A 12704-nucleotide genomic window follows, 5' to 3' on the forward strand; every position below is an offset into this window, starting at 1 on the left:
TCACAATGTAGTATGTACAACACACACACACACGCTTACACACACACACACACACACACACACACACACACAAGCTAGTTAATAGTTTTACAAAGTGATTTATTTTTCCACGTATGTACAAAAATGTATTCCAAATGAATCCAGTTTGGAGGGAGTTTAGTAATCAGCTCAACCATTTGGTAGACCATGTTTTGAAAGTGGTTCAACATTGTGGCATGTCAGGCAAGTGGTTAGCATATCTGCCTCCCAGAACCAAGGTTGTGGGTTCAAATCCAGACATGGGTAGTCTGGGTTCACCCCCCCCCCCCCCCAAAAAAAAAAATTCTAGAATAATTAAGACTCTATATCAGTGGTCTCACACTCATTTTATGATCTCTGCCAAAGCTCAAACCTTCATTGAAATTAGTCCATGGGTTCGAAATGTAATACTGTACATTCCTTGGGTGATAATATAGTCCAAGCAATTTAATCAATGTTTATGTATATATATATATATAATCATTCGAAGTAAGTGGCATTGTGTTTATAAAAAATCATTGTGAGTCACATGATCAAATTGAATAGAAATGTATTTAATATACACAATTATATACATTTGGTTAATTTGTATTTGTCATATAACAACATTTTGGTGCATTCTATTGAGTGGCATTCTAGTTTCCATTAAATTCTAACTTTAATCAGAGAAATTGGCCTGTATGGAGGGGCAACAGTTGTTAATTTAATACCATTTTGATGAGTGCAGTGTGCAATTAGACAACATAGGTTAAATACAAATGTTCACAAACATCAATGTCCTCTGTTCATTTTGTCCCGTTGGTCCAGCAGAGTCCGCCGAAGGGCAACATTGGCATCCTCAAAGGCTTCATTGAGCTGTAGAGCTTGTTGGAAATCTCTAACAGCGTCGTCAAAAAAACCTGTAAGACATTAAGAGTAGAGGAAGGTGATGATTTTTCAAAGCAGGCATCACAGTTGTTTGCTTGTTGAGTCAGCGTTTACAGTTTCCCACATGGGCTTTGGATTTGTAAATACACAGCTCCATCTAGTGTCCTCAAGAATTCAACATTGTTGGAGTCAAATGCAAGCTGGTAAAAAAATTTTAAACCTATATTCTGATTGTTATAGGTCAACTTTACACACACACACACACATATATATATATATATATATATATATATATATATATATATATATATATATATATATATATATATATAGAGAACATTTTTATGACAAATTTTATGAGCAGTAACATTTTTCTGATTGATTATCCAGTATTATAATTCACATAAATATTATTCGGCCTCATGACATTCCTCCATTGAGAGGAATACCATTCTATCAATAAATAATCTTTCATAGATTAGTTACATTTGATTTGTACTGTATTTTATTATGTACATGGAAACGGAAGTGCTTTATTTTGAAAGGAAAGGGTCAGTTGTGACGTTCGGTTCAGACAATGTCGCTACAAGAACATGAACAACACAGTTTCTTTTTAATTTGAGTTTGGCTATTACAAGCAGAAAGTACGGCATTTTAAATATTGTAGTTTGATTATGATATGACTTAATTTGAAGGCCGATGCCAGAAACCGGAAGTGATCAACATTCTTTGACTGAAACGTTGTTCCTTACCCAGTCTATAATATATTAGTCCTCTGTTGTAGAACGCTACTTCAAACTTGTGGTCAGCTATTATCGCCGAGGTGTAATCCTCAACCGCGTCGTCAAAATCCACACGAAAATATTTGATTTGGCCGCGGTTGTTGTAAGCGGTCGCCAAACGAGAGGCTTCACGTTCCCTGTGAAAACAAGGTGACAGCGTTTTAATGTCGATTGACAAGTATCAGAAATCTTAAGTAGCCTTATTAGACAACAAACAACAACCTGGAATGTGCACAGGACGAAATGAAGTTGTTGTAAAGCTCTTCGGCTCTTTTGAAATTCTCTTTTTTAAACTCTTCGTTAGCATTTTGAAATATTTGTACACACTCGTCCGCCATTACGACTGGATGTGACGTCACAGAAACGACATACTATATCCGACATAAATGTCACATCTTTTTTCAGTTTATTCTGTTTCAATTTTTATTCTGTTTTATTTTCTTTAACCATTTTCTCGACTGCTTGTTACAGAGAGCTGGAGGTTATCCTTTCTGACTCACTTTCACACCGAGTGGGAATTGAACTCAACTCACGCTGCCTGCACAGATGACAAGCAAGTGAATCACAACACACTCAGTAACCTAGTTAATTTAGTTTCAATGCATCCATTTTCTTTCAGCTGACATAAGGCTACAGCCGCGTTACACCTCAAACAGGTCGTCAGCCAATCACAGGGCATTATTTTCCCTCTCGGGCTTACTTTTGACAAAATGCAGATCACAAACTGGACTGGTTGCCAGTCAATCATTGGGCACATTGAAAAAATAACAATTCAAGTTTAGTTTAGTTTAGTTACTTTATTGCATTCTCACACGATTTTCATAGTGAAGAACACAGCTGTCGGGGTGAAAGTGGTACATCAACAATGCAGAGGTCACCCGGTGGCCATGCATGCGCTTCCTTTTTGTGCCTCATTTATCCCCACACTGTGTGAAACACACATAGCCACATGTTTGACTCATAGTCCTGTAATATAATGGCTTTTGTTGTGAAAAGGGCAATAATGTACTAAACGAGTACATTCAGGTTGAGCCACATATTCAAGTACAGAATTATTTTTTAAGTTGTATTTATTTATCCTCGCTTTGTTGCAGACGCCACATTCAAGTCAGTACATTAAACAGAAACATAATATATACAGATTTTGTCAAATAATTGATTTCCCAGGTTACAATTAATGTTAGTAAACATGCATGCCTATTGAAACAATTGTCTTGTATCTCAAAATAACCCAAATGAATTTATAGCATTTTAGAAAAGAGTTCTTCTGACTGTATGCATATGAAGGTTACCTGACTTGAAGAAGCAAGCGCTTTTGCAGTAATTTTAGTTTGTAACTACAACTAAACAAGGCTATCAAATGAGCATTCGAGGTTTAGTCAAAGAAATCCAAAGTGCAATAAATCCTGCTACTTTTATTCACTATTTATAGTTAACCCCTGTTTTTCCTCATTTAATAATCAAATTAATAATTTTCTTGACCTTTCATTCACCCTCTTTGTATACAATGTTCTGGCTCAACTTCTGCGTAAGTGAAGGGTTTACCTGGAAGGCATGAAAACAACCACGTGAACTTGAGATAAATGTCTGACGTGCAGCTCGATGCCTTAAATGTCTCTCTGTGCTGCGGTATGCAGTTTACTGACTGAGAGACTTGACACAAGGTGTTCAAGTCCAAGCACACAACCATCCATCATACACCTTTAGTCAGTCAGTCAGTCGGTCAATCATCCAGGGGCATTCCTCGTTAGGGTTGACTGGAGTTCCTTTTTCACTACCTGCTCTTTTGTTTTTTTACGTGATTCTATAAATAATATACAGTTGAGCATAATATTAATATGCTCTAATACTTTAATTAAAAAAAGTGAAGAAATACAGAAGATAGTCTGAAAACATCACATTTTCGTTATGTTGTCATACATGTTGCTAATATTGTAAACTATAGCATATACCGTGCTTACAATATATACAACAACTAACAATCATTCACATGTATATAGAGTTAGTGGACAGATGAGTGAATAATTTGGTGGATGGATGGACAATTGATTGATATAAAATTGGATGGACGGACAATAAATAGACAAAATAACTGTAAAAATGTCTCTCATGGAACAATGTTAAAGATCGAACGTAGGGGTCTTCGCTTTCCTTCCACACTGCTTCGAGCTTCCCGGAATCGGTTGCCTCGTTCTTTATGCGTCTTTTCCACTTCACGGCGTCGTGTCAGTCGCATTCATCTCCTTCCTCCGACAGACAAGGCAGCGAGGGCTTCGCCTTCCATGCGTGGTAACCATGAAAGCCGGCAAGGAGGCAAACAAACATAAAGCAGCTGTCTAGTAAAAGTGGAGACACAAGTAGACTGGAGGTAAATGTTGACTGACGAGTGCGCACACAGAAGACAGACACACTGTGTCCGGCACGCTACCCGACAAACAAGCCAACCTTTGACCCCGGAACGTTGCCTGGAGCAACAGTCGAGGCGGTATAAGCGCATACATAGTGTTGAAGATGAGTGCGTCATCACATGTTAGGATTGCTCTTGAGGTGTGAAGATGTCAGTAAAATGTGTGCTACTGTACAGTAAGTGTTTGTTTGACATACCGTATGGGCCAGAAATCACAAGTATCTCAAACACTCACTAGAAAAGCCTTTCACAAAAACAGCTTACTCACACAAAGAAACCTCTCATAGTCATAAAAAAAGCGCTCATATTCACCCCCCCCCAAAAAAACAAAAAACAAAACTCACGTTCAACAAAAAAAACATACTCACACGAAAACCACCAAAAAAAAAAAAATCATCATGAAACCTCTTCGACTCTACCCACATGAAACCTCTTACATTTTGCATGAAAACCTTTGATTCTCATAAAAAAAAAAAAAAAAAAAACACATCCACCAAAAAGCCTCTGACTGGCACTCAACAAAAATAACTTTTATCCACCATAAAACCTCACTCTAAATAAAAATCTTTCACATTCACCCAAAAAACATTCAGACTGAAAAGTCTCATTAACTCTTTGACTGCCAAAAACGTTAAATAACGTTTAGTAAATCCTATGGAGGAGTGCCAAAGACGTTAAAAGACGTTTTTTCAAAACAGAGGTGAAACTAACCATTTTCTATTGTTGATTACTGAAAAACGGAATAAGGTAGAAACAAACTATTTTTTCTGATGAAAGATGAGAGTCCAATCTTTCATTTGGTAGTATGTGTGTTTCCATAGTCCAAACAAACAAATAATTTTCTGTGGACCTTGAAAGATCAGTCAAAAATGCTTAAATCGGCTGGCACCCACGGCATCCCTTTTCTGAAAATGTCTGGCTGTCAAAGAGTTAAAAATAAATTCACTCAGTAAAAAACAAAAACACACAGAGAAAACTTTCACTAACCCCAAAAACTCCCCCTAACAAATTCCGACTCACACCCAAATTTTTTTTAACTCACAATAAAAAACACCTTGCACGTTCCATTAAAAACCTCACACTCACCAAAAACTCACACTAATCACAACCCCCCCCAAATACCTACACTCCCCAAAAATAATTCGCGAGAAAATGTCCTGTATAGTTAATGATGAATTATTTAAATTTCTAATAGTTCCTTTGAGAAAAAAATATTCTCCTTTACTAATCCTAGTGGTTCCTTTTGTTTGCCTGAAATTATTTGTTTAATGCTATTTCATTATATAAAAAGACAAATTATTCCTGGTGAGTTTATTATCATTTTTATTTATTCAAACAAAACATACAGTGTATGTATCAACTCATAAATCGATTACCTTTAATATATATATTTAAAAATATAAACATTTTTAGCATAAAAAGTAATACAGTTAAATGTGTAACAAAATGTACTGAATTTTCATGAGATTTAACAAAAACAGAACAAACCATATCACAATATACACAATATGCACGTGTGTGCAGTTGAGGTCACAAAAATGATTGCCGATTTGAATTGTCTGTGGCGTTTCAGTAAAGAGGAACGGCAGACAGAGAGCAGACGTCACTCAAGGTGTGATTAGTTTCTCTACGGTCCACGACCGTCTACTGCATGCTTGACATCCATCCAGCAAGCTATGGAGCAGCACATGTGCGCATTTTCAGCAGTCCATGTCTCCGACAACCCACTGGCGGCCTGTGCAAATAAAGCAAATAAATGGAAAGGGTCACGCTGTGTGGTCGCCGGGATGGTGTTTTACCGCCCGGCCGCGCCAACACTCACCCCCTTTGTCGAGCGTCACACACGGCCCAGCGCCTCCTCAAGGCGTTCAATTCTTCCTGCTACATCAGCTAGTGACTGCTAAGTCAAGGAGAACATTTGTCTTTCTGTTATCCAAACATCCAGCCATCCATGTGATGTCAATCCAATACAATCATTTGTCCATCTTAGCTAGCTTTTTTTTTTTTTTTTTGCACATTCATCACTTCATCGTCTGTCCATCATCCATTCATCTATCCAGGCCTGGCCATATATGACATATGTAAATATGCTTTTTTATAACAAGAAGGATATGCTTGGCAGTGAGCTGCTGCATGGCAGCCTGCGTCTGCTTCTGGAAAGCCAGTCTGGCTTCGCACCTGCAAGGATCCACCACCGCGTCTACCTTCACCTCTACATCACATCAAAAGACACCATGTCAAATTCAACTGACACGTTAACAGTACCATACATTTTATATTAGAAAGGTCAGTATCAGAAATGTAAGGACCTAAATCCAGAAAGTGAAACGTTAGGGCTTACGTTTCAAGGAGCATGTTCTTTGGTCGGCGTTCAAGATATATCCAGTGCGGCACTTGCAGTAATAGGTGGCAATGTTGTTGACACAAATGTGCTCGCAGTCGTTTCCAATGGAACAGGGGTCCAGGCCTAGGACAGGATTAAAGGATTGGCAAGTGAGGATTCATTTTGCTGGCATACGTACAATACTGTATGTGCTGGAAATGTTCCAATTTTATTTTATTTTTTAAGTAAAAGTCATTACAATCAATATAGATTTGTGGGGTGTTGTAAGGATCAATAGGAAAATTACATAATGAAATAGTGTTTGCAACAGAACCTTATTTGTTCAAATATTTCTCAAAATTAGACAATGTACTCTAACCATTTTTCATGGCTATTTTTAACATAAGATCATCAGAAATTTGTGATTGGCTGGTGACCAGTCCAAGGTGTACTCGGGCTCTTGCCTAAAGCCAGCTTGGATCGGTGAGGATAAACAGTATAGGAAATAGTTGGATGGACCTGAAATCTCAAGAATATCATCTATCCATCCATTTTCTATCCCGCTTATCCTCTTAACTCATTCACTGCCGTTGACGGCTATTGACGTCAAATATTCATTTGAACTATTTCTATTAGTTTAACATTTTTTCCACTTTTGTTAACAAAAGTATTAAAACCTAAAACATTTTTTTTAATTGTACATTTAGAACAGATATAAAATTTATGATTAATCATGAGTTAACTTTTAAAGTCATGCGATTAATTACAATTAAAAAATTTATAGATTTAAAAAAAGAAAAGAAAAGATTAATAAAAATTAGGAGCGTCAAGCAATTACATTTTTTAATCGTAATTAATTACATGACTTCACGAGTTAACTCACGATTATCACAAATGTTATATCTGTTCTAAATGTACTATTATAAAATCAATTCTAGGTTTTCATACTCTTGGCAATAAAAGTGGATTTTTTTTAAACTAATAGAAATAGTTAAAATGAATATTTGAGATCTATAACTGTCAATGGATTCGTCACTAGTCAATCTCAGGACACATTTAGAGAAAGTCAAAGATTCACTCCCACGTTTATCAGTCAGTGAATGGGATGCAATTCAATAATACAATTTATGATTGCAATACGGACCTTGTCTAAGGCAGCCAATGGTTTGAAAAATTGAGGTTCTGTCTTCACAACATTAAAACAGTATAAACAGGATGTCAACATTTTAAAAAGACAAAGTTTAAGGCTTGTTTGACCCTCAAACTTTCATTTGTATTAATTCTGCAGCTCTATTCGGGCTCTAGTGCTGACATCTGCAGTCCATGTAGGGGTTCAGAATTTTCTTTTATATTTATTATGGTTGGCAAATGATCCGAAGCGTGGAACGCCCCCCGTTAGACTGTAGGTGCCTCCTACCGTGCAGCTAGAACCAGGGTTAATGGTACAAGAAGGTCTCGCGGGGGCCGCCATTGTCCTACCACACAGCGTCTCCCGAAACTTGGAGGTGAGCTTCTCGATAACACCGTAGGTCTCCACATAGAAGACGTGGTCCTCCAGAGGCAAGCTGGCCATCTGCTTCAGCGACGCCATATCGGCGCGGTCCACCCCGACAGCGTAGATCTCGATGCCTTCGGCGCGGGCCGTGGCGGAGACTTCCTCCACGTGGTCCTGAGGCCTCCCGTCCGTCACAATGATGGCCACTTTGGCAATGTTCCGAGATGGAGGCCTGGCTCCGGACTCCTCGGTGAAGGCTTGGTCCACAGCCGTCTTGATGGCCAGGCCTGTCATGGTGCCTGCGGCCAGAGGTTCGATACGGGAGATGGCCTTCTTCATGTCGGGCTTGTTGAAGTGGTCTTTGAGCAGGAACTCGATCTTGACCGTGCTGGCGTAGTTGACCACGGCCACCCTGCTGGCGTCGGGGCCGACCGCCAACGTGTCAACCATGAGCGCCAGGAACGTCTTGACTTTGCCAAAATCACTGGGGCGGATGCTCCGTGAGCTGTCAATGATGAAGACCAGGTCCAAGAGGCGGCTCGTGCACTGAGACTCTGGTGACTCTGGTGACCAACATGGCAGCATTATGGCTAGCACTAGCATTACGCGACAGTTGTGATCTCAGACAGAAGCATTGTGGGTAGAACAGCGTAAAGACGACACATTGAACAATGGGGAGGAACACGACTGACTTTTCATCCTGTTTGAGATGCACAGAGAACATTCTGGAATTTGTGCATTGTCTCCAGAAGATTGTCAAATGATACATGGGGCCCGTATTCATTCATTTCACACTGGTCTTATCCTTTCATCCTGAATGAAAAGGATTCTACACAAGAAATAAAACATGTTAAGATAGTCTTGGAATTCTTGATCCTCCCAGCCACTTTCACACGTTTGGACACACGTGTGTCTACTGAATGTTCAACAAAAATTACAAAAGCAACGTACATCTTTGCTCCCATTCTCCATTTGATCTGTCCAAGGCACGCTTGTGCACTAAACAATAAACTTAATTGTCGAGAAAGTGGCCTTATATAATGGAAAATGTCAGCAAGTGATGCATTTGTAGTTTTGTTAGGGATGCATGCAAGATTAAAACATCAAATTATTTAATGCGGTCTGATGGAGACCCCCCCCCCCCCCCGTGATATTATTTGTTTTGTTTTTATAAATAATACAGAGCTAGGATTCAACTGTGTCTATATGGCTTCCTGTTCCTATTATCACTCTTGTGGGAGTGGCTTGCATACACTGTTGGTTTTCATTGGTCTATAGGGCAGTTATGGTGGAGCCTTGTGAATTCTGCCTAGCAACAAAGGCAGAAGAAAAAAATTGATGCATAGCTCGCATTTGACATCCCCCCCCCCCCCCCCCCCATTTGCAGTTATGATTGAGCGAGATCATCAGGTGTGCCGAAAATACACAATTTCACTTGAATGACTTGGTCTGGCTTGCTTATACTGTTGGTTTTTCATTAGTATATAGGGCAGGTATGGTTTGATTTTATGAATTCTGCCTAGCAACAGGAGCAGAAAAAAAACACTCGCGCGGTTCTTATTGGCTATGGAAGAGAAATTAGAATGACAGTCCGATGACCACTTCTGTTTTTAAGTTATATGACCTTCCAGTGAAGTTGGTGCCCCACTATTGTTTAAAAAATTATATTAAAAAAAAATACATATTAACATATTTCCATTCAATATGAACAAGGAGTCAACATTAACTGCTAAACTACAAAAGCAGAAAGAATTAAGCTTTTTAAATAAGCAAACCTGACTGGTAATAGTCTACCTGTTTTCACAGGACTGATGGTGCTGGTGGAGCCGCTTTGGGTACTGACCGGCACTGGAGTGGTGGTCTCCACTGGTGCCAAAGTGGTGGTTGTTGTGGTGGTGGTGGTTGTTGTTGGCGGCAGAGTCGGTGCCATAGTTGGCACTGTGGTTAGTCGCTGGGTGGGAGGGGCGGTTGGGAGGAAAACCACAGGTCTAGTTGCCACTGTGGGGCACGGACTTTTCGGGTAATAACGGCCTTCGGGATTATGGTGGGGGTGGGGGTGGTGCACTACAGGTGGGGCAGGACCTTTGTAAACATGGGGCCCTTCTAATTTGTGCTGATAGTGCCACATAGGGACCGAGGGTCTGTGGTAAGTTACTGGAGGAGATAGTGGAAAAGGTCGATACACTACCGGTGGAGGGATCCCTGGTGGCTGGTAGTGGTAGTGATACCCTCCTCTATACGTGTAGTCACCTCTGTGAACTACAGGGCCACCAAAGAGGAGATCATTAGTAGGTCAAAAGGAAGATCGTGTTAAGTTGACATGGTGTCAGGGATGTGATTTTTCCGCTAATTCGCGGAATTCCGCTTTTTTTATCCCCACCCCCCCCCCCAAAAAAAAAATCGATATTTATTTTTTTATTATTTTTTTTATTTTTTTTAAATTTTTTTTTTTTAAGTAGTAGTTCATTGTGTATGCACATGAGTCCGACAGATAACATCTTCTGCTATAACAAAGACATTTGTGGTATGCTCTAATATGAGTTACTTTTCATTTGGTCATGATATAATTATTTGGTCATGCTCATCCCAACCCCCCCCCCCCCCCCCGGCTAAATTTTCCGATAATTTCACTTTGGTCAAATCACATCCCTGATGGTGTACACCAAAGCCGCATTTCCGCTGAATGGTACAGTTCAGGTCAGTTTGCCACCGTATGGTTTAATCTTCATCAGACTTGCGTCTCAAATGAGTTCAGTTCAGTTTTCCATACACTACAAATGAGTAAAGTTTACATTTCTTTTGCCGGGTATACTGTGAAGTGGAACCTGGAACGATACATCTAAAAATAGATAAAATATTTTGGAATCCTTCACAGAAGACGACGTTGAAAATTAGCACGCTACTGGATTGTACTGAACTGTACTGTTTGGTGGAATTGTGGATTTAAACTCGTTGTTGACTTTTTTAGAAAAATACGCACCGTACCTAAATGAACTGACCTGTTCTGCATTGCGGAAATGAGGCTTTAGTAACTTTCAGTGACAAACAGTAAACAGTAGTGCAAAAATCTTACTCCACCACAAACTTTGTTGTTTTAGTGATCTTTCCAACCACATGGTCATTACGACTTTGCTAATGGTGGCCTAAGACTTTTGCCGCCAAACTGAACCAAAAAAGTGAGTAGTTCACAATGAAGAATAATTCAAAGTTCAGTTTTTTTTTGTGTGTTTGTGTGCTAGCAGGGTCACTTAATGAATTGATCTTAATTTAACGCTTTCTTTGTAGAGATGGAAAAAGGAAAATATCCACACCTGTCCACAAAGGTGTTTTTCAGTAATCCATCTAACGCACAAACAACCACGGCGGAAGGAGCATCCGCTTTCTTTTAAGCACAAAGATGAGTGGAATTAGGAATGTATGTAGTTGGGTTGTTTGCAACAAGTCGAGACTTTACGTTGCTTGTCACAAAAACATCGCTGCCCAATAAAATGGCATCTTCCAGTACTGTACTTTTTTTTTTTTTAATCTGCACTTTTCATTGGACAGCGACAAAAAGTAGATTTCATGCTATGCACTAGACATTCTTCATATAGATTTTTATTTTTTTTTTTTGCAGCTAGAGATATGACATTACCATGTACACTGTTTCGTTAACTGCTTAGGAATTAAATCTTTCCAGGGGAAAAAAAAACATGGTACATGATTAGATAAAACGCTAACTGATTGAAGCAATACGCACATTACACTAAGCTATGTTTCAAACGTATTTCACTTTTAACTCCCAACATTTAATTTATGACGATAATGCTATACTGTATTGGAAGACTACAAATAAAAAATATCTGTCAGTTATTTCACATTTAGCATATAGCATGTACAATGTGTCACTGGTCAAAAAAAAAAAAACGTTTTTTTTTTTTTAAACTCATAGAATACAATTATAAAGTACACATTTAAAAGTGGAATAAAGCTAAAAATAGCTTTCGTATTGCGTTTACACGGAGAGTTTGAACATACTTGCTGGGTTTAGCGTCCTTGTGGGTGGTCGTCCTTTATTCCTGGTCTGTGCAAAACTCTGGCCGTTGAGCTGGTAGGTGGCCAACACGTCTCCCAGCATGAAGGGGGTTCCGCACACCAGGCCCCACAGCCAGTACTTCATCATCACTATCATCCTCATCCTCCTTCACAACTGCCACTGGTGGTCTTCCACCTCGGGGTCCCGAAACTCCTCATATGAGGAGGAAGCCCAAGGCCAACACGTCACGAATGAAGTTTCGTTTGGGGGCTGGGTCACATGACCTCCTGGCCTTTCGGGGAAGGATGGCATGCAGGGTGGTCGAGCTAAAAGAAGCGAGTTCTCAAATGAGCGACAATTCTGGGAAGGAGGGGTCAAGTTCATACAATTATCTAACTGAATACTGTACTTGCATGTGCGTACTACTGTTGTGGCTGACTAGCAGGGGTCTATTTAGTTTATTTATTTGGGAAGAGGCCTTCTTTAGATTTTTTATTTTTTTTTGCATAATAGTACTTGCAGGGATGTGATTTGACCAAAGTGAAATTATCTGAAAATTTAGCCGGGGGTCTGGGGGCCGCTGGCACCCAGCTAGGTCCAGGGCAGTGCCCTGGTGGGGGGACACGGGCCTGGACCTCATGGGTTTTCCGTGTTTTTAAGTACTTTCAATGCACTCACATGACAAAGAAATAGACAAAACAACAGCATAAATTTTCAATGTATATTGAACTATCCCATATAAAATGGCAGTTTTAGTCAACTCAAAATCAGTCACATTCAAAAACATTGGACTGCCT

General features: G+C 39.5%; 2 protein-coding genes across 2 annotated transcripts; both read right to left on the reverse strand.

Annotated features, from left to right (window-relative positions):
- Positions 1-346: 346 nt before the first annotated feature.
- On the reverse strand, positions 347-2015 carry ttc32 (tetratricopeptide repeat domain 32). Its single transcript, XM_077552995.1, has 3 exons — positions 1890-2015; positions 1638-1804; positions 347-917 (listed from the first exon to the last, which is right to left on the reverse strand). The coding sequence occupies exons 1-3, from the start codon at positions 2003-2005 to the stop codon at positions 790-792; spliced, it is 411 nt and encodes a 136-aa protein (XP_077409121.1). The 5' UTR covers positions 2006-2015; the 3' UTR covers positions 347-789.
- A 3896-nt stretch (positions 2016-5911) lies between these two features.
- Positions 5912-12063, reverse strand: matn3a (matrilin 3a). The gene is made up of 4 exons (XM_077553422.1): positions 11910-12063; positions 7877-8455; positions 6188-6286; positions 5912-5967 (listed from the first exon to the last, which is right to left on the reverse strand). The coding sequence occupies exons 1-4, from the start codon at positions 12061-12063 to the stop codon at positions 5912-5914; spliced, it is 888 nt and encodes a 295-aa protein (XP_077409548.1).
- Between the last annotated feature and the right edge of the window lie 641 nt (positions 12064-12704).

The sequence above is a fragment of the Vanacampus margaritifer genome, chromosome 19, assembly GCF_051991255.1.
Source record: "Vanacampus margaritifer isolate UIUO_Vmar chromosome 19, RoL_Vmar_1.0, whole genome shotgun sequence".
NCBI lineage: Eukaryota > Metazoa > Chordata > Actinopteri > Syngnathiformes > Syngnathidae > Vanacampus > Vanacampus margaritifer.

Excerpts from the sequence above, each read along its gene's own strand:
- ttc32 (XM_077552995.1), bottom strand. The coding sequence starts at position 2,005 with ATGGCGGACGAGTGTGTACAAATATTTCAAAATGCTAACGAAGAGTTT. Across the intron at positions 1,805-1,889 it reads TCGTCCTGTGCACATTCCAG|GGAACGTGAAGCCTCTCGTT; the intron begins GTTGTTGTTTGT and ends TTGTTTTCACAG. Across the intron at positions 918-1,637 it reads ACTAATATATTATAGACTGG|GTTTTTTTGACGACGCTGTT; the intron begins GTAAGGAACAAC and ends AATGTCTTACAG.
- matn3a (XM_077553422.1), bottom strand. The coding sequence starts at position 12,063 with ATGATAGTGATGATGAAGTACTGGCTGTGGGGCCTGGTGTGCGGAACC. Across the intron at positions 8,456-11,909 it reads AAGGACGCTAAACCCAGCAA|AGTCACCAGAGTCTCAGTGC; the intron begins GTATGTTCAAAC and ends GTTGGTCACCAG. Across the intron at positions 6,287-7,876 it reads GTTTCGGGAGACGCTGTGTG|AGGTGAAGGTAGACGCGGTG; the intron begins GTAGGACAATGG and ends GATGTGATGTAG.